We start from the raw sequence: 23,852 nt of genomic DNA on the forward strand, positions 1-23,852 counted from the left end.
ACAAAACATTGAATGACCTCGAGAGAATATGGATGGAGAGGATGATTCCATTAGAGGGAGAGTCTAGGACCAAAGAGCATGAGCTCAGAATAGAAAGATGTCCATTTAGAATAGAAATGAGGAATTTCTTTAGCCAGAGGGTGGTGAATCTGTGGAATTCATTGTGGAGGCCAAACCATTGTACATATTTAAGGCTGAGGTTGATAGGTAATTTATTAGTAAGGGCGTCAAAGCTTACGGGAAGAAAGCAGGAGAATTGGATTGAGAAGGAAAATAAATCTGCTGTGAACGAATGGCAGAGCAGACTTGATGGGCTGAATGGCCTAATTCTGCTCCTATGTAATACGGTCTATAGCCTCTGCTCTGGAATAGAACAGTTCAGGCATCTGGAGGCATGCACTTGTTGTTCTCTGTAGATTAACCCTTGTACTGCTGCTAAGAAAGATGCACTACTTAAGTAAATCATTGGCTGTCTTTTAGATCTGTCAGCAAAACAGTCAAGAGGTTTTGATAACAATTAAATTCAAGTGATTACAATAGATTATAATCTGAGTTTTACCATGTTGCTATAATAAAATGTCTTTTTTTTGTTTAAAGATCGTCAGATTTTACATCTAAGTATGGAAGTAAAAGTCTAATAGATCTGTCAGATCCTCCAGAAAAAACAAATGCGAGGTAAGGATTAAAATGTGGGTAATGGTCCAGGATGTCCCATTGACCATTCTGCTGTTGATAAAACATTACATTTTAAAAACTTATTCGTAAAATTGATGACCAAACTCTTGTGCATCTTCTAAATATGGTCGCAATGTCTGGTGCACAATTGTTGTATTACAGAATGATTAAATACTTTTGCTAAGACTGATAATGCACAAATATCAGTTCAAATCGCACCATGGTACTTGGAGAATTTAAATTGTTTCTGAAATATGATTACCATGCACCTATCTGTTTGCTATAAAAATGTCCTTCAAGAAGGGGCTTACACTCATAGTCTACACATAACTCTGTAGAAAGTTAGTGTGTTCTTCCAATGACTGTGTTGCCTCCAGTGGACTCTTCATTCCCTCTCAAATCCCAAAATGTGCTGGAAGGTTAACTGGCCTCCGTAAATTACTCCATTATTGAAAAGTGGCAAAAGAGCCAAAGGGAAGTAGATAAACATGTAAGAGAGAATAAACTGCAGAGAATAAGGGAAAGGAAACGGGGCTTATGTGTTTGCTCTGGTTGGAGTCCGCATGGACTCAGTTGCCTCCCTCTGCATTGTATGTGTGAGTAAAGTGCATTGTAGTTGCATGTGCCTGAACTGCTGTCTGAAATGACGCAGCAACTCACTCAATTCAAAAACCGAGTGACCTGGGATTGATTAAAAATGAGGACACAACGTGGAAGACACTGGAGGAACTCAAAGGTCAGACAGCATGTGGATTGTCGTAAAAATTCAACAGGTTTACTAATGTAATTCAGAGATGAAAACCTTCCCTCCTTACCCAATCTGGCCTTTTGGTAACTGCAGACTCACATCATTCCTGACTTTTACCAACCATCTGAAAAGGCCAAGCAAGCTACTCTTTAAAAAAAAATAAATATTGGCCTTGGTGATACCACCCACATCCTATGAATGAATAAAAAAGAAATTAGAAGAATTTTACTTGTGTTCTGGCCAACATTCCTTAGCCAACCAACATGGTCAGAAACAAATAAACTGATCACATAAGCCAAAAACAAAACCTTGAATTGAGGTCTTCATATGGTGTATACTTGAAACACAGAGAGAAACAGCTTTAAAGAATGGGTCTATTGAAATGTTTGGATTCTTTATGTATGGAGTAAGATATATTCAATAGTAGCTATGGAGTAGGAGCTGATCAGAATTTATTGGGTAGAACATATAATAAATAACAATTAATTTAAAAATTTGATGCAATGATATAATGTATAGTTATAAATCATTGATTAGACATGTGTGCATGTCATATTTTAGAAAGGCAAGGTTTTGGAGAGAGTCCAGAGATGATTTAGGAGAGTGGATTTACGAACGAGGTGTTGCTGTTATCTGGAGAGAAATGGAATGCTGGGATTGCTTTTCCTGGCACAAAGAAGTGAATGGGAGATTTAAAGAAATAGTTCAAACTTCAGAGGTGTCTTGATAAATGGAAATAGTTTCTCAAAGATCCAGATTTAAGGTTATTAACAAAGAAGCAAAGAGTTGGGGAGGGGGATTTTTGTTCAAAAGGCTATTATGATCTGAAGCAACACACATGAAATTCCTGAGGAGCTCAGCAGGTCAGGCAGCATCTACAGAAATCAATAAACAGTCAGCATTTTGGGCCGATACCCTCCTTCAGGATTGAGATGAAAGAGGGAAGACTCCAGAAGAAAAAGGTGTCAGGAGGGAAAGAGACTAGCTGGAAGGTGATAGGTGAAGCCAGGTGGGCAGGAAAGGCCAAAGGTTGGAGAAGGCATTTAAAATATTTACAGAGGTACAAGGATAGGAAAGGGGCAAAAGAATATGGGCCAAATGCAGGAAAACGGGATTTACCTGAATGGGTATCATGGTCAACATGGATAATTTGGGCTGAAGGGCCAGTTTCCATACTATATGACACCATGACTCCATCAATATTTGAAATCTGTGGTGAAGTTGGAACTGTGACTTTTACTAGTTCTCCTGTGCTCTTGTTTCAGAACTCCAAGTACACCTCCACCTAGTCCAGAAAGGAAATCAAGCCTGATTGATCTGACACCACCGACCATTCCAGATAAACCGAAGAGGTAATTCTGATGTGCATTACACTTACTCACCACTTGTTTCTAGTCAGCACGATCACGTGCCATTTTTAATTAGGGATCAGTAGCATTTTGGTTAATGTACTGAATCAGCAGTCCAAATTTCTAACACCACCATGACAACTGAAGTATTTAAATCCAATTAATTAAATAGCCCTGGAATTTAATGGAAAAATCTTGCATTGATTGTTGCTGTGACCGCAAATTATGCTGTAAGAAAACCCATCTGATTTACTGATGTATTTTGGGGACAGATCTCTGCCACCTTCACCCATTCTGGCCGATATGTAACCCCATGGGTATCAATGCAGGTAATATCCATATGCACTAATCAATGTCCCCAGTAATTTGTAATGACCTGTACACTCAAAAACCTTATGCTGTGCAAATTTTTGCCCAGTGGCAACAACATGTCTGCACTGAATAATTTCTTCAATAAAAACTCAAAATAAGTTGTAGAGCAGCATTTAAAAGATTTATGAATTTCATCCTACAGGAGTAGTGGCGATTGGGACACCATCACCTCTTCTACCACTACAAGCTCAAAAACAACCTTTGAACCGTCCTCCAGGAAGTCAAGGTATCATGTTTTGTGATTGTGTTTTGTCATGCAATCAGCACTTCTGAAATATTTTAGTCATTTAAAAAAGAACGATATTAAGGCATTTCTCTATTACTTTCTGTGGTATGCTGATTTTTGTTCGGGAACACTTCTATACAAGGGAGATGCAGCATCTGTGGGGGTACAGGAATTGTCATCATTTTCAGATGAAACCCTACTTCTCCTCCAACCCTAGTTCATTCAACTGTTCCTCTTTAGTAATATCCTGTAGGCCAGACAATATTTCCAATGAGGAATACTTTGAGAACCTTTTCCCAGGTAAGCAGAGACTAAAACTAGGAGGCATGGGTTTAGGATGTGATTTAAAAGGAGCTTTGGGGGCAAATGGTGTGTACATAGAGCTGTTAGAAGTGTTTGAGACAAGTACTCACAATCATTTAAGAAGCACTTGGATAGGTGCATGGAAGGGTGTGACTTAGAACAGCTGTCCCCACCACCGGGCCGCGAGGAAACGATATGATTTGGCGATATGAGTCAGCTGCACCTTTCCTCATTCCCGGTCACGCACTGTTGAGCCATTACGCATGTGAGGTCATTACCCGCGTGTCATGCGTGTCAGCGCGTGAAGGAGATCAACTCCTTGAGCTTGCAAATGACAGCGGGCTGAAAAGTATGTTTCACAGAACATCTCTGCTGGTATTCTGGATCAAAGTCAAGGGTGAATATCCTGAGATAGCCACGAAAGCACTGAAAACGTTGCTTCCATTTCCAACATATCTCTGCAATGAATGCAACGAAAACTAAATTGCGGAATAGACTGGACATAAGGAACCCCCTTCGAGTATCGCTGTCTCCCATCACCCCTCGATAGGACCGTCTTGTTGCAGGAAAACAAGCCCAGGGCTCCTACTGATTCAGCGATATTGGTGTGTTGCAATGATTATATATGTTCATACGGGGAAAATATGTGCTGTGTGTTTAATATCCAAACGTTACTTAAAATGTTATGATGCTATTGACTTACTTATATAACCGTATAACAATTACAGCACGGGAACAGGCCATCTCTGCCCCTCTAGTCCGTGCCGAACACTACTCTCACCTAGTCCCACTGACCTGCACTCAGCCCATAACCCTCCATTCCTTTCCTGTCCATATACCTATCCAACTTTTCTTTAAATGATAATGTCGAACCTGCTTCTGCCACTTCTACTGGAAGTTCATTCAACACTTACTCCAAGCTCCCCTGTCCTCCCCTGATAATTGACTTATCACTATATTCATGCGAGGAAAATATGCGCTGTGTGTTTAATATTAAATTCGTTAGATAAACCCTTTTAGAAATGAAATTGAGTGTATTAGCCACTTATTGCCTATTTTCCGGTCGTGATTAACAACCCCCCCCACCCCCGAACAGAATCGCCAAAAAGGAGTTGCCGAGGGAAAAAAAATCGGCAGGTCATGGTGCGCATGCGCACTGGTGCCCGTGCAAGACTTCATGGTCATTGTAGTCTTTCTCTGGGTAAACACAACGTATTTATGCTACTCTTGTCCGTTGGCAATCCTACCGCCCACCACACCCCCCCCCCACCCCCGGATCGGCCGGTCCGCAAGATTGGGGACCCTGACCCCCTGACTTAGAAGGATATGGTCCGAACATGGGAAATTGGGACTAGCTGGGTGGGCACCATCAACAGCATAGACTCATTGGGCCAAAAGGTCTGTATCTGTGCTGTATTACTCTATGGTTCTAGGACTAAGAGGAAAAGAAGGAAAGTTAAATCATTTTTCAAAAATCACTACACTTTGCAGAGTGGATTTTGAAGCAAGCTTTTTTTTAACAGGAGCAGTGGAGACAGAGATACTACCTACTCTAGCACTACTACAAGCACTAAATCAACTTTTGACCCAACCTCTTCAAGGTATTGTGCTGGCTGATAATGTTTGAAAATACAGTCTATTCTGACCAAATTAATTTCATTTTTGCAAGAAGACTAGCATTAGCTTGTCAAAGTTGTATACATAATTAGAGAATTATTTTCCACTTTCTATGAAACCTCTGAGTATTTTAGGTTTTATTTCACCTCCTGACTTTTCCTCTGCATTCCAGAGTGTGCAGAACATTGTTGGGTATGATTCAACTGCGGAGGAGGATTAGGCATGGAGTTTTGTCCAAGAGAAAGTGGGAATACTAGTCCAAGCCTCAGTTTGCTTTATTTAATGAATTGCAGTCTAAAGTAGGATGCCTGACTGATTTCCTCCTCTCATCACAAAGTCAAACCTTATCTGCTTTTCTTTTGCTGAATTGTGTATACATTTCTCATTTGTTCTTCTGCATGAACCATGTGAATAAAATCATGTTTTGCTTTTCGTGCAAGAGATTTTCACTATGCATGTTGTATAGCCAGCCTAAGACCATCTTTTTTTTCAGAAATAACAATACTTTTTGTATCGTTGTTGTCTTTAATGACTTCAAAGAACCTTTCACATGTCTGGTATCCCAAGAATCATCTTTGAGATGCTGGTGTCCTTTATAATTGCAAATGCTTCTCTCATTTAACAGACTGTAATGTATTCCAGGAAGGACATTTATTAGAAGCCTGAAAAGCACTTATCTTGTGTAGGAAGGATTCCAAAAACTTCCCCACAAAGTAATTTAGTACAACTTACATCTTTTTTGGAATTGCAGAACTGTAAATATATTGCCAGCTTTTGGAAACAATACTGAAGATAGACACAGATTACCAATGAGCTGAGATCTAGCCTTGGTTTTAAAATGAGGCTAAAGACGAGAGGCAAATGTTCAGACCATCAGACTGGCTTGATGTGCAGTATCCAAGCATAGGGAGTATCATAAATTCAGGTGCACAGCAACAAGTAATTGCAGGAATGGCAATGAGTAAAACACTTTGTCACTATAATATAGAGAGTTGTATTTGAAAGAACAACCTTTTCAATCTTACTTTCAATTTATAACAGCAACAATGACTGGAACACCATTACTTCAACCACCACAACAAGTACAAAGGCAACCTATGAACCAGACGCAAAACCCACCAGGTATTTTGCTTTTTAAATATAATCAATTACTAATATTTGAAACAAATTTTAATTCAAGAATTGAGCAAACATACTGAAGTAACAGTAAACTACTTCTGCTTTATAAATTTCTGCAGGATTTGGCTTCAATGAAAATAAGGTTGATATGTATTATTACCTTTTCTGCAGTATCATGTATGGCCAAAATTTTCATTTTGTCTTGTTCCAAGTCTTTTACCCCTCTTTTGAAAGTGCTAACAATTATTCCCTAAATGTTAACAATTTTTCATTTCTATGTGAGGGAGCATGTTCTTCCTGCTTGAGAGTCTACAGTAAAATTATTTTCTAAAAGCACAATGTAGAAGTTGACTTTGCACTCTCTGCCACTTAACAAATAAAGTTTCTTTCAAGAAGATGGGATAGAATTCTAGAATGTTAGTACAATAGACCGCGACCACCATATTGTTCATTTAGAGCTTTGTGATTGACCTAATTTGAAATTTTATCCTTGAAAAGCCTTGATAGAGTGTATATGGAAAGGGTGTTTCCAATAGTGGGAGTGTCTCGGACCAGAGGGCATGGGCTCAGAATACCAGAATGTCCCTTTAGAACAGAGATGAGGAGGAGTTTCTTTAACCGGAGGATGGTGAATCTGTGAAATTTATTGGAGACTACCCAGATGGAATATGAGGTGTTGCTCCTGAACCCCAAGAGTGGCCTCATCAAATCCTATCAAAGTTTTTCTTCTCCAGCCCTTTACCTTTGCCACCCACCTGGCTTCACCTATCACCTTCCATCTAGTCTTCCTTCCCTTCCCCCCACTTTTTATTCAGGTGTTTTCTACCTTCCTTTCATGTCATGAAGAAGGGGATTGGTCTGAAACATCAACTATTTATTAATTTCCGTATATGCTTCCGTAGATGTTCCTCCAGCATTTTGTGTGTGTCGCTCAGGATTTTCAGCATCCGTAGAATTTCTTGTGTTTGTGTCTGTTACTTGAGTACAAACCGATAGATGGTGCCCTCCCTAGCTGGAAAACATCAGGCAGTTTTAGATCTGATCAGCTCCCCTGCTTTAGCTTTCAGGCATCCTGAAATAAATCTTAAGGCTTACGTGGACCTAGTGCTCTGACCCATCTAATAAATACTTGTCACTTAACAAGCAAGTTTAAGTTTTGGTTATTTGTCTCCTGGGCTGTAGCCAGAAGGCATCCCAGAATTGCCACAAGCCCTAGCCCCATCAGATTATGAAAATTAGAGCATGAGAACAGAATGTTTGAATTTCTTTCCTTGACAAATCTTTTATTCTGTCATCTGGGAGACTAATGTACTTTTTTCCTCCAGAAAGTTAGCTTGCCTCAGCTCCTTTGGGATATTTACCCGTAGAGATAAACTGGATGCTAATTGATAAAGGCTAGAGATACTGAACGTTAGCTTGTTCACTTCAGAGAATATTTCAAGCATTTTGAATTCCAGCATTAAGTAATATAACATTGCCTAGTTAGTGTATATTCATACTAGTGATGTATCAAGACCGGAGACAGTACACTGCTGGGGTTTGAAAAACATATAAAAAAACTCTAGATGTTGCCACTGTCTGTAAGATGATAGCTTGAAGCCATCAAACTATCTTTTCAGCCTCTATGGAATGTTTTAATTGTTTAAATAAATCCAATGCACTGAAAAGTTATAAACACAGATAGAAGCAAATATATTTACAATATACTACACTGTGTATATAACCTTCAGCTATAATGTGATGAAGTTTATGTGTCATCATTGTTCAACATGCACATTCTCGTGCATTGGCACCAGTGTGGTTATCCTGAAGTTGGAAGAAGTGTCACAGAATTAATAAAGTTGACTGAAAGTAACATAAAATAATTATTTTGCTTTTTGTAGACAAACGTTGATATTGGTCCTGATTTATTATTTTCACATATACCAAGGTCATACAGATCAAATCTTTACACAGTGCATTGAGGTAAACAAGGTAAACCAACAACAATGCATAATAAAGTCTAAAAGCTACAGAAAAGTGCAGTGCAAGTAAGCGATAAAGTGCTAGATCATAACGAAATAGATTGTAAGGTCAGAGTCCACCTTATCATAAAAGAGGACCATTTAAGAGTCTGATAACATCATGATAGAAGCTGCCATTAAGCCTGGTGGCACATACTTTATGCCCTGAATCTCATTATAATTCATAAAAAGATTCAATAAAGTAAAATTAAGCTTTATTGCAATGTGGTTGAAGAAAAGTAATAGAAAATTCTAAATAAATTTCATCAAACAAAATGATTTACCAAAGTTATACTTTTGCTTCTATCTTAGATCTACAAGTGAACAAGATCTTCACAATGATGAATCAAGCTACAAGCCACTGAGCTCTTATACCAAGACAAGTAGGACCTTCAGGTAGTTTGTTTAGCTATTTAGTGACCAGCTACATCAAACTTTCTTTAATTGATGGGCTAACATTTTCAATTAATTTGTGCTTTCATGAACACCAAGCTAAAGCTTGACACCAAGTATAAGATTTGCATAGATAGGTGCAGCTTAATTTGATTTTTGTTAAGATATACATCCCCTTTACAATCAAATATTTCTCTCTTTCAAAAATGCACTGATGCATGGAAGTTGGCTGTAATGTTTCAGAGTTATTTTGTGAACGAGTACACATCTATTAAACCTATTAAACTAATTGGCATGTATTACAGAAAGAGGTCATATGACTCACCTTATCTCTTCCCATTTCACTTCCTCATCCTCCTTTGTATGTTGACAAAGGGTCTTTGACCTGAAACATTAGCTCTTTTTTTCCACAGTTGCTCCCTAATCTGCTGAATGTTTAGATTATGAAAACACTCAGTCCTCGTTTATTGTCATTTAGAAATGCATGCATGTATTAAGAAATGATACAATGTTCCTCCAGAGTGATATCACAGAAAAACAGGACAAGCCAAAGACTAACACTGACAGAACTACATAATTATAACATATAGTTACAGCAGTGCAAAGCAATACCATAATTTGATAAAGAACAGGCCATGGGCACGGTAAAAAAAAGTCTCAAAGTCCTGAGTCGATCGACTCCCGAGTCCCCGATAGCAGGCAGCAAAGGGAGAAACTCCCCGCCATAAACCTCCAGGCACCGGCAACTGCCGATGCATTGGAAGCACCGAACCACAGCCAACACTGAGTCCGTCCATTGGAAAACTTCGAGCCTCCGACCAGCCCCTCCAATACAGCCTCCTGAGTGCCATCCTCTGCCAAGCGCCTTCGACCATGTCCCGGCCGCTGAAACAAGCAAAGCTGGGGATTCGGGGCCTTCTCCTCTGGAGATTCCGGACCACATAGTAACAGCGGCGGCTAAGTGGGCATTTCAGAGGTTTCTTCAGATGTTCCTCCGTACTCTCACATCTGTCTCCATCAAATCAGAGTTGTGCACGGTTCCCTACTTGACAAATTTCCAGAATTTTCTATTTTTTTTATTTCTGATTTCCAGCATCTACAGGTTTAGATTTCTAGTCTCTTATGTTTTGAGATGAATTCTATGAACTGTGAACTTGCAATCCAATATGATAGAAAATTATAAAATATTGGGGATGGAGTGCAGTCACGCAAAGACAAGTTCTTAATTGTGTAAACATGTCTGAATTGCAGTGATCTAGTTAATCACTGATAGGGATTGATTTTAAACATGGCAATGGTGAAAATGAGTCATATTAAATTAGTTTCCCAATATATGCCTTGATTTATTGATGCAGTAAATTCTGGAGTGGTAAGTAAACTGTAGTGTAGTTTGATATTGCACATTATATGCAAACCTTTAAAGGTAAATTACTTTGCTGAGATAAATCCACATGACAATTTAAGATGGTGCAGTTGTATTTATACAACTAATGGCTGTCTGTCTGTTCCAGCTCTAAGTCAGATGGTGGTAGAAGCCCATCCAATGATGAGTATCAGTATAATTCTCGATCATCCTACAAGGAAAATAGGTAATTTACTCAATCTCTTTCTTCATCAACTTGGTGTTCTCCGTTCCAAAGACCTGTGACTATGCATATAGTACTAACGGTCAGTATTGCTGGAGATGTGGTGCACCAGCTCTACTTACGGCACCAGTGTGTTTCTCAAATATTAATATTAGCTATAGATTAAAGACGTATCAACTGAACTTGAACTATTATGATAGACACAAAAATATGGTGATAGAATAATAATGGATCATAAAGTCTTAAGCAAAAATCTATGTATTCCGCTTACAGAAGAAATTTATCCTCTGCTGCATGGACATTGTGGCAATGCTTGCTTATTGAAGTTCACTTTTGAATTTCAGTTCTGTTGAGCCAAATGAAACTGAAGTTCAGAAGTGAAATTTAACACGTACATTACTACATCACATATTTAGCTCATATACCAGAGGACAAATTTCTACCCAAATCCTTCTATGGGTTCCTCTGGCAGTGCAAGGGATGTTCTCCGTACCTTGAGTAGAGACTATTCTCCTGTGGGCAGGTACAACCAATTGCTTACAATATACAAACGTTTGTATATTCATGACTTAGTGGAGGGAAGCAAATGTAAGTGACAGAGAAGTGGGACAAAGTCAAGTCATGAGGACTTTACAAATAATTTATCGAGAGTATCAATGACTGAGTGATAAGTTAACAAATGGAGTATAAGGTGGAAAAATGTAAAGCTGTTCTCTATTCCCCATTCGTGTTTCCCTCTCACACCTTCTCTTTTTCCCTGCCCATCATTCCCTCTGGTGCTCCTCCTCCTTCCCTTTCTTCCATGGTCTTCTCTCCTCACCTATCAGATTTCCCCTTCTCCAGCCCTTTAACTCTTTCACCAATCAACTTCCCAGCTCTTTACTTCAGCCCTTCCACCTCTCCAGGTTTCACCTATCACCTGCCACCTTGTATTTCTGCCTCCCCTCCCCCAATCTTTTCATTCTGACTTTTCCTCTTCCTTTCCAGGCCTGATGAAGGGCTGAAACATTGAATGCTTTCCGCAATTGCTGCCTGGCGTGTTGAGTACCTCCAGAATGTTGAGTGTGTCGCTTTGTGTTTCTAGCAACTGCAGATTTTTCCCATGTTTGTATATTGGAAGGAAGATCTGATATATAAAAAAAGGATTATTAAACATATCATGCATTTGATATGTAAAGAAAAATGATCAGAATTAACAAAAGGGAGTGCTGAACACAATGTTGTCTTGAAGAGCAACAAATTACAATTTGTGTTTTTCTCCTAGCCTTTCTCCTGATGATGATGAATCTTCAGGCTATCGATCCCCAAGCTATTCCCCGCGGAGAAACTGGAGCTCCAGGTCTGGCATTCGGTCTTTTCTGTAAATTCTCTATCTGTTAAACACTTTTAAAATCTATTAATTTCTTATTATAGACAAATGTGTTTAAGGTGCTTGTAAGATCAAGGGAGTATAGTCTGTACAGAATGGGGATTGTGATGTAGTACAATGAAATTCCGTCAGATTAAAAACTCTGTATTGATACTTACAATTTGATAAATATGTATGTCTTGCTGCACTTTATTGTGAATTACTTCTTCCAAAATTTAGCTCATATTTTATTTTCTTAAAAGATCTTGTTCCCTTTCGTTATTGCCATAAATAGTTCTTGCAACCTGCAATCCTATGCTCGAAAATGAACAAAACAAGGAATGAGCTGGATAGTAGGCCAGGGATACTTCTGAAAAGGCACCTGGAAAACTGAGCCATTTTTAGCTCCATGGTGTGGATTATTGAGTGATTGTGGGTCACTTTTAGGGGTGGGATTTCAGGTTTCAATAACTGTTCTTGCCAGGAAAGCAAAGGGGATAAATGTGAGCTAATATCACTGGACAACAAATTTCTTCAAAAGTGTGCTTCCTCAGAATTGTTTTTATTTATGATAGACCACTTGAAGCCGAACATAAATATAATTTCAGACTACTTGTATCACGTAGGAATTTGGAGAAACAAGAAATGAACTTTTATTGAATATAATACATTTGATTTAACAGTTCTGATGCTTTACAATAGTTCAACTAAACTAAAAATGTTTTGTTGATGATTTTCATTTGTACTCAGTGCTTGTGGCTTCTTGCTTAAGTGTCCAACAATATTAATGGATTCCTGTTGCCCTGATACCGTTTCTACTTGATCGCAATATCTTGGTGAAATGTCCTCGTCACTGATAGCACCAAGATTTACAGGGAAGAAGTCTAAATGGGAATGCAGAAAATGAATCTTTAGTGACATGTTGCACCTCTTGGTTTTGTATGCTTGAAGCCTGTTGTCAACCAGCTGCATGTAGTTTGCAGCTCTGTAGTTGCCAAGAAAAATTTCAACAACATCCTTGAATGCGTTCCAAGTGATTTTCTCTTGTCCCAGTAGAAGTTTTCAAATTGTCTGTCATTGATAATCTGTAGAATTGTAGACCAACAAAAATGCCTTCCTTAATCTTGGCATAAGTTATTCTGAATTGAATTCTGAATGAAATAACAAATATAGGTGATTTCAAAAAATGGCATGTGATAGGGAAATTTCAAGGTGATTTTCATGATCAGCAGCCCAAGATCCATAAAATACTCCCAAAAGTATTCAGGAAGCAAAATCTGTGTTGTCCTGTGTACTTTGGGGAAAAAAGACAATTCACAATAAAATGCAAGAGGACAAGTATGTTTAAAGTAGATGAAAATTAAACATTTTTTGTGGCTCTGTTGCAGTTTCATAGTTGAGAGTTCCTTAAATTAAGAGGGGCAGAAGAATTTTTTTCTTATTTATTACAGTACCAAAAGAGTGCTTTCAGCCCTCTGAGCCAATGTGGATGTTAGCAGAACACTTCCATCTCTCCCATTCCCCTTTCCCATGTGATTCCATCTCACATGCCCATCACCTCCCCTTTAAGTTATTTTCTTCTTACTTACCTGCACCAAGAAATAATTTATATTAGACAACCAACAGAGAATGAATATAAAACCATGGGACCAAAATGATCACATGATCTGTCTTTTTGTTTCCTCAGCTCGTCTCTCTCAGATGGCAAGAATCCTGCAAAAGTGATAACTTTAACCACAAACTACACCAGCGCTGGACAGTAAGAAAACACATCCTTATTTTTGATTGAATTAGTTTTGTGGTAAAAATTTCTTTGATGGGATGAAGACTTACTTAAATGTCCTGAGTAACACACACAAAATGCCAGAGGAACTCAGCAGGTCAGGCAGCATCTATAGAGGGGAATGGCAAAGGGTTTTGATGAAGGGTCTTGGCTTGAAACGCCAATGGTTTGTTCCTCTCTATAGGTGGTGGGGTGGGGGGGGGGGGAGAGAAGAACAACAATGCGTGTGAGTTACAGTAAAAACAAAAGCTTCTTCTGGACACTTTTGTCAGTTCACTTTTGAAGTGAAGAATGTTCTGTAGAATGCTTATCCACTTTCTAACACCAAGCTGTCTTTAAGTTAATGATTTAATTAAACTGACGAAACTAAAGCTGATGTCACAGAGATTGCCCTCTTGATGTTTGGATTCAGATATATTGTGGAACTAATGCAAAAAGAATCTTGACCCTGTCTTTGGCCTGGAAGCTGCTTATTATTAATACCTTGGGGTTAAAGTTCAATGATGAATGACATCATATCAACTGACCACTTGACTCTGGATGATTCCATAGACTATCCTGAATGCCCCAATTGGGAGCCGGATCTTTTCCACTAATAAAGTCAAAAATGGTCAGTGATTTTCAAAATGATAACTGAACAACAAAGGGGAAGTACTTCAGTCATGCAAGGACAAAAATCAAAAACACAGCTTTTCAAACTGAGCAAGTAGTCTTCTCTGTTGGAATCAAAATCAGGTTTATTATCGTTAACATATGTCGGGAAATTTGGTATTTTGTGGCAGCAGTACAGTGCAAAGACAAGAAAATTGCAATAGGTGACGATAACTAAACAATGCAATAGAGGAATAATGAGATGGTGCTCATGGGCCATACAGGAATCTGATGGCGGAGGGGAAGAAGCTGTTCCTCAAACATTGAGTATGGGTCTTCAACTTCCTGTACCTCCTCGCCAATGGTAGTAACAAGAAGAAACCATGTCCCAGATTGTGAGAGTTCCTAGTAATCCACAAAGTTCTGGATAGACTCAACATTCCAAAGCTTTTCACGGGAGGTCTTTCAGTGACAAGTGAAGTGCGTTCCGAACTTGGCCAATGACAATGGGATAGAGACATTGCCATGTAGTCTTTTATCTGTACCATTTAAAATACAAACCTAACTCACATCCATGCTAGAGATATTGAGTGAGGCATGCGATACTCACATATGCTTTCTTGCCTTCATTATGTATTGGTGAATGGAAAGCTGAAATTGCAATAGTTCTACTTCAATCCATTAATATCACTATGGATGGATAGCAAATACAAGATACTCAGATCTGAATAAACATAATTATTAAGTGCAGGAAGAAAGGAACAGGATTACAATCTAAGTCCCCTAACCAACTGATTGGTTGCATCATGGTCTGGTAAGGAAACACCAATGCCCTTGAAAGGAAAATCTACAAAAAGTAGTGGATACAGCCCAGTCAATCACGGGTAGAACCCTCCCCACCTTTGAGCCCACCCACAAGGAGAGCTGTTGCAGGAAACCATCATCAAACACCCCAACCATCCAGACCATGCTCTCTTATCACTGCTGCCATCAGGAAGAAGGTACAGGAGCCTCAGGACCCACACAAACAGATTCAGGAACAGTTATTACCCCTCAACCATTAGGGGTAACAGAAAACCAGAGAGGATAGCTACACTCACCACATCACTGAACTGATTCCACACACTATGGACTCACTTTCAAGGACTCCACAGCTCATGTTCTCATTATCTATTTATTTATTTGTTTGTTTATTTCATTTTTGTATTTGTACAGTTTGTTATTTTTACACATCAGTTGTTAGTCCATCTTTGTTGTATGCAGTTTTTCATTGACTCTTATTGTGTTTCTTTGTACTTACTGTAAGTGCCTGCAAGAAAATGAATCTCAAGATAATATATGGTGACATATATATAGATAGATAATAAATTTAATTTGAACTTTGATACCTTGATGCTGCAAACAATGAATTTTTGAGAGATGTTTGTTCTGTTTATGTCTTTAGATAATACCCAGAACAAGAACTGTAATCAAATGAAATTATTTTTATTAAGGAGCCATTGAACAAATACTGTTTAAATGTACTGCAAGCTTTCATTAGAGTAACACTTCAACAGTCTAGCACACTTGGGATTTAGTGGTGTCAGACTTACAGATTTTCGGGCCTTTTGAATGTGATTCCTATTAATGGGCCAAGACACATTTAATTTGCCTTTTTTCTGATTTTACACAATAGATTGTCCAGTTATTATTAAAGTGAGTATGGGAATGTAGTCCCAATATGATTAATAGGGGGGCAGGAACACTAAATGCAAAACCCATCAGGATCTCCGAACAACAGGATCACCCATTATTGGTGTTTTAATGTGAATGCTGAAATGTATAACTTACATGCAGGAAAGTGTTAAGCTACATCTATTCTATTTTTGGGTGAATTCTGTTCTTTGATATGTAAAGATATTTGCAAGTAACAATTGGCCCATGAACTTGTGATCAGAACTGATAAGGATTGCCCAAGCATGGTTGAAGTCACTTCTAGCCCAGCCTCCTCTCCTTCCCATGACTTCTTCTTCCTTTATAAATGCCAAAAGGACTGTGCTTGGCATCTCCTCGCCGCACAGACAGGAAACCGTGTGTGGGTTTAAATCCAAATCTAAGCCTAACCGATGGCAAAGCCAAGTATACCATCTGTTGTTACTTTTAGGATTTTTTTCTTCATAACATTTTGGTCTGTTCTTTTATCCAATTTTAAACATGTCCCTGCACACATTTTGTAATTGGAAATAAGGGCGAATTATTGCTTTGTTCTTCCGCCCCACCCAACCGCATTCTTTTTCTGTCCTCATTCTAACATCACATGCTTCATGTTAATGATATTGACAAAAGATATTGATGATCTTCCAGAACGTTATTTTGAATCTGAGTAAGCATGTAGTAACACTGTTTAATTCTCCTCAAATTAAGCTACAATGTTTGGCTTGCAGGACTACGAAAGATAAAAATGTGTGCAGCCAGTGCTACAAACCATTTAACAACAGTCCAAAAATGATCTTGGAGGATCTGAACATTAACTGTCACGCATCATGCTTTAAGGTATAATGATTTGAATGGCAATGAAGCCATCTCTTACAGGTTGGTGATGTCATAGAGTCATGAGCAGTTATGTCATAACAAGAGGTGATACAGCCAGTCAGCTTTGATGGGAATCTTGGTCAGTATGGATCAGTCAGCCAAAGAGCCTGTTTCCTTGCTGTATGACTCCATGACTCAATTGTACGCTGGCTGGGGAAGTACTATTGAGCCTTATCCCAATCTTCAGCTCTTGGTCAGTAGCATTGTAAATCATAGAAATTCACGCACATATTCTAAACAGGATACTCATTCCTAAACCTAACATAAAGGTGGCAATGTGCAAAATCTCCAACAAAAGTAGCAAAACTATGTCCCATCCGCCATGATCACGAGAAAAAGCCCTGTTTAGTCCTCTTCCTAAATAGCATCAGTTAAACATTATCACAGCCTAATGTTTAACAGTAGGTTGTTTCCACCTTTTTGGTATCACTCTGTAGTGAAACAAGAAATGCTTATTCGGTACTAGAACCATCAGAAGTTTCACCAACATTATATGGATTCAAAGGCATACACTCACAGTCTATTGGCCATGTTATTTTCCTTTGAAAGATAATTAATGATGCCTGTTGTTTATTTCCATCAAAAATTCAATAGTACCTCCTGTCTGTCAGTGTTATTTGTCAAATTGGGTCACAAGTTGTCCATACATCTATCATCCCTCACTCATTAAATCTATGAACTTATGAAAATAATCCTCAAAAATGCATTTCCTATCCATATTTTTGCCTTGAACATCCATGGTCTTGGAGTTTTCAGTGGATACCAATTCATGGAAACTCTTCACAAACATTAAATACAAAATTACTTCAGGCTATGTCTAGACATCAGCCTATTAGGCATCATCCCAACTCCCCTAGACTTCAGACCAAACATACTGAAGGAACACTTTAAAGACATTGAGAAATAATATACCCATTACCACTCTCCAACCCACCTCTCAAAACTAATGCACAGGAGATCAGTAAGTCTCTGCAAGTGAAAGAAAAGTGTTGCTATTTAACTTGGCTTTGTTGGTAGGATTTGGTTAAGTGTATGTCTTAGTTCATTTCAACAGATTATATAATTACATTTTATTTTGCTGCAGTGTCAAATTTGCCACCGATCACTTGAGAACCTGAATGCTGGAGACAGTCTTTGGGTTCACCATCGCACTGTGCATTGCGAGTCATGCTATGATAACGCAAAAGGTGAGTGACAGCATTTATAGTGACTAATTAAAATATTGGCCTGGGTTTTGTTGACCATATAGTGCAGAGCACGCAGAATTTTCTTTCATAGGTATTGTTACATTCAGGGGTTTCCAAACAAACAGAAAGTCCCCAAATATATCACACCATTGAATATGAAATCATGGTAAGAGTTTGTGTGTTTCTCAAGCAGCAAAATTGAGGAATCTTCTCTTGGATGCTTAGTCCAAGATTTCCAAACACCAAAATTAAAGTTTGCTAAATTGGTCCTTGATTGGTTGCAATAAATTCTTTGAGTAATTTATCATTGCCTCATCTGAAATAGCAAGATATGGAATGAAAGAGGCCATGTTTAATTTGAGAAACTGACAGAATTTTTGAAATTTCAAGGTGGCAGACTTGAAGCTAATGTATTATTTTTAAAAAGTAGATATGCAATATCTTTGGAGATAACTATATATGTAGCTTAAATATATAATTAGGCTATGCAAGTTAAATTGCAATCCTACCTATGCCTCTATAGCATTAATAGGGAATTCCATGGCCATATTTTTGAGCAAATAGTCTGCAAATTGCAGCACTGTTTAGAAACATGAGTTCAGATGGAAGTTACTATCCATATTCTAACTCTCACCCTGCCATACATGCTAAGCAGCCATCCTTACACGCTACACTGGTTCAGTTTTAGCAACATGTTGATTTTAGAATTCAAAACCCTCCATGTTTTTGCCTTTCCCTGTGTCTGTGAATACCTTAAGAAATCCTCATTCTATACTTCAGAATATGCTGAGACACACCAAATATATCAAATAGTGTTAGAGGGTTATTCACAAGATAACCTACTGTTGACATGTCTTAAAGTTCTTGTTGAAAACAGAATGACTCTGAAACTGCTACATTGCTTAAAAAGTCGGCATATCTCATGACTCTGTTTCCAATAGAATGGCACTATTTAACATGCATCAGCAATGACAGATGTTCCCGGCATAGAGATAAATTACAGGGGATATCTGCACATCTCTCATGTTGTTCCTTTTCCATTTAAATTGTTCTTCCTCTGGTGTTGTCTTCAGTTGCCAAGGCAATAATCTATAGATTATTGAACAGCATGTTGGTTAGCTCTTTTAAGTTGCAACGAAAAACCATCTTCTTTAACCTTCGGCCTTTAATGTATCCTATTGTCATCAAATGTTTGATGGAATTCTGGTAATAATTTTTGCAAGGTTAAAGGCACTATATAAATGTAAGTTGTCATTGTTTTGGTAATGCCAAGTTTATATTGATACTCTCTGTATCAGTCCATCATCCTAACTTGGAACAGAACGTCTGAAGAAATTCACTACTTTCCTTTTTAGGCTGCCCTATTCAAACTTTTAGTATCAATGCATTGCAACACGTGAACATTTTGTTATGATAGTTCTTTAAATTCACAATGGGTTTCAGGATTAGAGATACAGTTCAAGTTGAAGCTTAATTGTCATTCAACCATATATAAATGCCCATGAATACAGCCAAAAAAGACAGCATTACTTTGGGGCCAAGGTGCAAAACAGTACCAACAGTCATACACAGTACAAGGCACATACTGTATAGCTCATATAAGATAGCAAGCATGTATAAGATAGCAGTAATATACAGAATCGCAAAAAGTATAGTCCAAATCTCTGAGTCCGTGAATATTGTATAAGTCTGCAGTCGAATACAAGTCAACTTGTCTTCTCTCGAGTGAACACTGGAGGCAGCACCAACTCCAGCATGGACGCAAACCACACTGCCTCTGGCACTCCAGTACAGCACCCAACTTTGATGCCTCTCCTTGGGCTACTGCAAACAGGCAACAGCGCACTTGAAGCCTAATCCTCACTATGACTGAGGATACACAGCTCCCCCGCCATCTGCCCCTGCCATGTGCCAATAAATCAATGAATTGGACTTGTAGCATTTCACACCACTAGTGTCCAACAGGGCCTTACAAGAAAAGCGACTAAGATGATCATTTGCTGTTAGACTGCACACCTCCTTTGCGCACCAACACCTCTGTTACAGGCAGTATCATGGTCCACACCAAGTCCAGCTCCTTTGGTTTCTCTGCCAACAAGCAATCCGCTGATGGGGTAGGCCTACAGTACCCTAAGTTCTTAATGACCAGCAGGGTCTTGCGATGATAAAAAAAAATACGTTAATAAAAGAAAATAACATCTTTGGCTGACCCTGTAGAAGCCGCTGTGTCCGAACGTGCCGCCATCTTACTGGAAGGCAAGATAGAGAGCATCCTGCAACATTTTAGAGAACATTTTACTATTTGTTGGACAGGAATTCTATAACATGTTGGCAGCAGTTACACTCAGAAATGCTGTTTGCTTCCCATAACAAATTCATTTCTATTCATCCAACAACTTTGCAATATAACTTAACAACAGATAGTAAAAGAATAGGTACAAACAGAAAGATATTCTTTCCGGATTTTCTTGCACACTTAATCTTAACAAACCAATTTTCTTTGCATCTACTTCGATTCTATGTGTTTGGGGGAGGCTTTGAACGGACAAAGAAGTATAAAACAGGCAATAATAAAACTATTACCCATGTCACCTCTCTCTGAGATGTTATCTCGCTCCAGTCAGCGATACTATTAACTGGAATGAATGGAAAACAGCTTGTTAATTTACTAATGCTTATTTTACACTAAGGTGCAAGCTCAACAATTTCCCAGCACTCTGATTGATGGATCTTTTGCCACTCAGTTATTCTTTCTGCCTTCATATGATAATGTTTTAAACTTTGCAACTTAGGAATTTATATTTGTAGGTTTATATTAAATAACTACTCTTTATTAACTACCTGTTACGATATTCATTTCCACTGGAGTTAATGGAACCAAATTTCAATAGAGGAATACAGTTAGTGTCTAGTAGTATTATATCCACTTAATTATTGTTTCTATGTAACGCCAGTGAACTGAGATAAATTTCTATCTTTCATTGTAGTATCATTGAATAATAATCTGATTTTCCATATCTTCTCTTCTTCATGATGGTTATTATGAATCTTGGCTTATCCAGAATATATATTTTAAAAAATTATTCAATAGCTTTGGTGTAAACTAGACTGGCTTGCAGTGATACGTTTCAGTTAATGAACAGTGTATTGTTAATGGAACATCATTCTATTTGACTCTGAATACAAAATGTGATAAGATATAGAACTTTTATTTTGGTTTCTAAACCTGAAGAACCTTTCTGCTTTTTTATAGCTCAACTTGGATACTAAATGGAACCTCAATGGAACCTTTCTATGGCTTGGGATCTACTGGGGATTAAAGAACATATTTACATGACATTTTGGACTTCAGAAGCTATTTCATACAAATTATATTGCCTTTCTATAATTGTAATTTCTGGATTCCATTTTAAAATAACAGAGAACTGTATCTCTAAATCCTCCTCATATTATGTACTATAGACCAATTTGATGAAAAGAACCGGTGTATGTGAGGTGAAAGCATTGCTTCTGGTGAAGGTGAATAGCTGCCATAAAGTAATTTTTTTTACTTGCTTAATGTATATTTAAAGAGGAATACTAACATCTAATCAGCTCTCTTTCTTAAGACAATATTTACCAGTTTATGCTATGTAAACCATTAATTACTGTGTTAATTTTGCTTTATCTAAAGAAGCATGTGCCCCAAATTATAAAATGTTAGACAACTAATTAAAATACATAAATTGAACAAAAAGCCTTCATTTAATGCAAACTTGCAATGCAAACATTCTTCCAGCTTTCTAATATATAATTACAGGACTAATAAAAAAAGGCTCATACATTAAAGATTTTTTTGATGTACAGTAAGAGTTCTGAACTTGAAGAGGCATCTTTAACTACCATGGTGCAGAAATCTTATATCTGTATGTCTTAATTTAGCAAAACGTTTAAAATTTGTTCAATAAAAATGGTGTTCATTGACTATTTGTGTTACAAAATTTCGTTGGAGCATTGGTAATTGTGTCATGCACCGTCCTATTTAGTATGACAATATTCTTTCTTTAAATGCTGGCATTGTTGTTGAGGATAATTTTCTAAATTTTATATTTCTATATGGTACAGATCGTGTGTAAATGTGATTACCTTTCTATTTCAATTACTGTTGTTATCTTTGTAACTAATGAGTGGCCAGATTTTTCTATTGGTTTGGAGTAATAGCTGATCATAACAACAGAAGCATTGACAAGATCCTTCTAACATATGTACAACACTAATGTGTCCAAGTTGTAGATTTTTCTACTAGTAGAGAAGAATAATCAGGCTTTTTTTTTCAAATCTATCAATCAGCTGGGTAGCAGTTATGAAAGTGATTTCAGCTGAATTCAGTTTCAGTTTATATTTGCAACATTTGGTGGCTGTAATGATTAAAATAAAAGAACAAAATGTCATTGTTCTGCTGCCAGTAGAACTACTTCTGAATGTTGCCTATAGAAAATTGTGGCCCACTTGGTCATAATATGCTGAAAGATGGTAGAGATATTTTAATGTACAAAAATATGGTTTAAGCTGGTTGTGATTCAAATAGAAATCGGAACTGGTCAGATTTAATTGCAAACCTTGCATACCATATATGTTTCATCATCTTTAAAAGTGCCTTCTTCTTTATTTACAAGAGTGCTGCTCCATTATGTCCAATTAACTTGTTGGTAATCTAGGATTCAAAATCAGATCTCAAAGAAAAGAAATGAGAACATGTAATTTTACAAAACTTTGAAAACTGAACATCTTTCACGTTCTCACTTTCTCTAATAATTGACCATAAATTTAGATGATATATACACTTGTAATGAGAATAACATAATTTGGTCTAATGGATCTAAACAATCAACTTGTCAGCAATTTGATTGCCAACATGCAATACTATTTTGTAACTGAGGAATATTGTAACTTCTCTGGTATGCATTCTCTCGGGTATGAACATACAGTAGATACTGCTGGCATAGAGGCGTTTTGTTGATAATATTGTGCTAATAAAAGAACTAAGCAAAATAATAAGCTTTACTCTTAATTATGTATGTATTGACTTTGTAATTTGAAAACCATTGCTTTTTATTTCACATTAAAATGTTAACTCAGATTTATTTTGATTACTTATTTGTGGGAATAAGGTATTGTCCGAAACCCACATTTATTCCTCATCCTCAATAGTTCAAAGTAAATTTATAATCTAAGTACGCGTATGTCACTATATGTTACCCTGAGGTTTATTTTCTTGAACGCTTTCACAGTAGATACAAAGAAACACAATAGAATCAATGAGAAGCCACACACAAAGATGAACAGACAACTAATGTGCAAAAGAAGACAAACTGCAAATAAAAAAAAAGTAATGAATAATACCGAGAACATGATTGTAAAGTCCTTGAAAGTGAGTCTATAGGTTGTGGATCCAGGTGAGGTGAGTGTGGTTATCCACACTGGTTCAGAAGGGTAATAACTGTCCCTGAAACTGGTGATGAAATCATCCTGTGATTTCAATCTCTGAGGCCGACGTGAAAGTATCCTTCAGGAGGGTGAACCCAAGGAAAACATCTGCCCAGATGGTGTACCTGGTTGACTCCTTGAACTGTGTGGTTTGCTGGACAATGCTAAGGGCAGTTAAAACCCAGCATCATTTCTATGGGACTGTGGTTACAATGTAACCAAATCAGGCTGAAAAAGGCAGTTTTATTTTCCCTAAAGAACACAAGTAAATCAAATAGTTTGCAAAAGGAATATTTCATCATTGTTGAAACTAACTCTTTCAATTCCATGGTCAAATATAAACTCATAACCATGTGAAACATAAAATCATAAGTAAGTCATTTGGTCCTTTGTGCCTGTTCCCTTGTTCGGGAAGATCATGGTGGAATCTTTATATTAATACCGCTCTCCTAAACTATTGCACATCCCCTGATTCCTTTCCTCTATGAAAAACTGGATCATTTGCTAGGACCTTC

The 23,852-nt window shown here is 37.7% G+C and overlaps 1 protein-coding gene across 9 annotated transcripts in view; it reads left to right on the forward strand.

Annotated features, from left to right (window-relative positions):
• scel (sciellin) overlaps positions 1–22,188 on the forward strand; it is an 82,015-nt gene extending 59,827 nt beyond the window's left edge. For all 9 annotated transcript variants that reach the window (XM_063048492.1, XM_063048490.1, XM_063048488.1 and 6 more), the window contains 12 exons: positions 598–675; positions 2,689–2,775; positions 3,287–3,370; positions 5,197–5,274; positions 6,332–6,412; positions 8,725–8,808; positions 10,317–10,394; positions 11,656–11,730; positions 13,427–13,498; positions 16,537–16,645; positions 17,769–17,871; positions 21,125–22,188. In XM_063048492.1, the coding sequence (XP_062904562.1) occupies positions 598–675; positions 2,689–2,775; positions 3,287–3,370; positions 5,197–5,274; positions 6,332–6,412; positions 8,725–8,808; positions 10,317–10,394; positions 11,656–11,730; positions 13,427–13,498; positions 16,537–16,645; positions 17,769–17,871; positions 21,125–21,141 (946 nt within the window). In that variant the 3' untranslated portion in view covers positions 21,142–22,188. The remainder of the gene's footprint in view (positions 1–597; positions 676–2,688; positions 2,776–3,286; positions 3,371–5,196; positions 5,275–6,331; positions 6,413–8,724; positions 8,809–10,316; positions 10,395–11,655; positions 11,731–13,426; positions 13,499–16,536; positions 16,646–17,768; positions 17,872–21,124) is intronic.
• Positions 22,189–23,852: the final 1,664 nt, after the last annotated feature.

Source organism: Mobula hypostoma, chromosome 5 (assembly GCF_963921235.1).
Source record: "Mobula hypostoma chromosome 5, sMobHyp1.1, whole genome shotgun sequence".
Lineage (NCBI taxonomy): Eukaryota > Metazoa > Chordata > Chondrichthyes > Myliobatiformes > Myliobatidae > Mobula > Mobula hypostoma.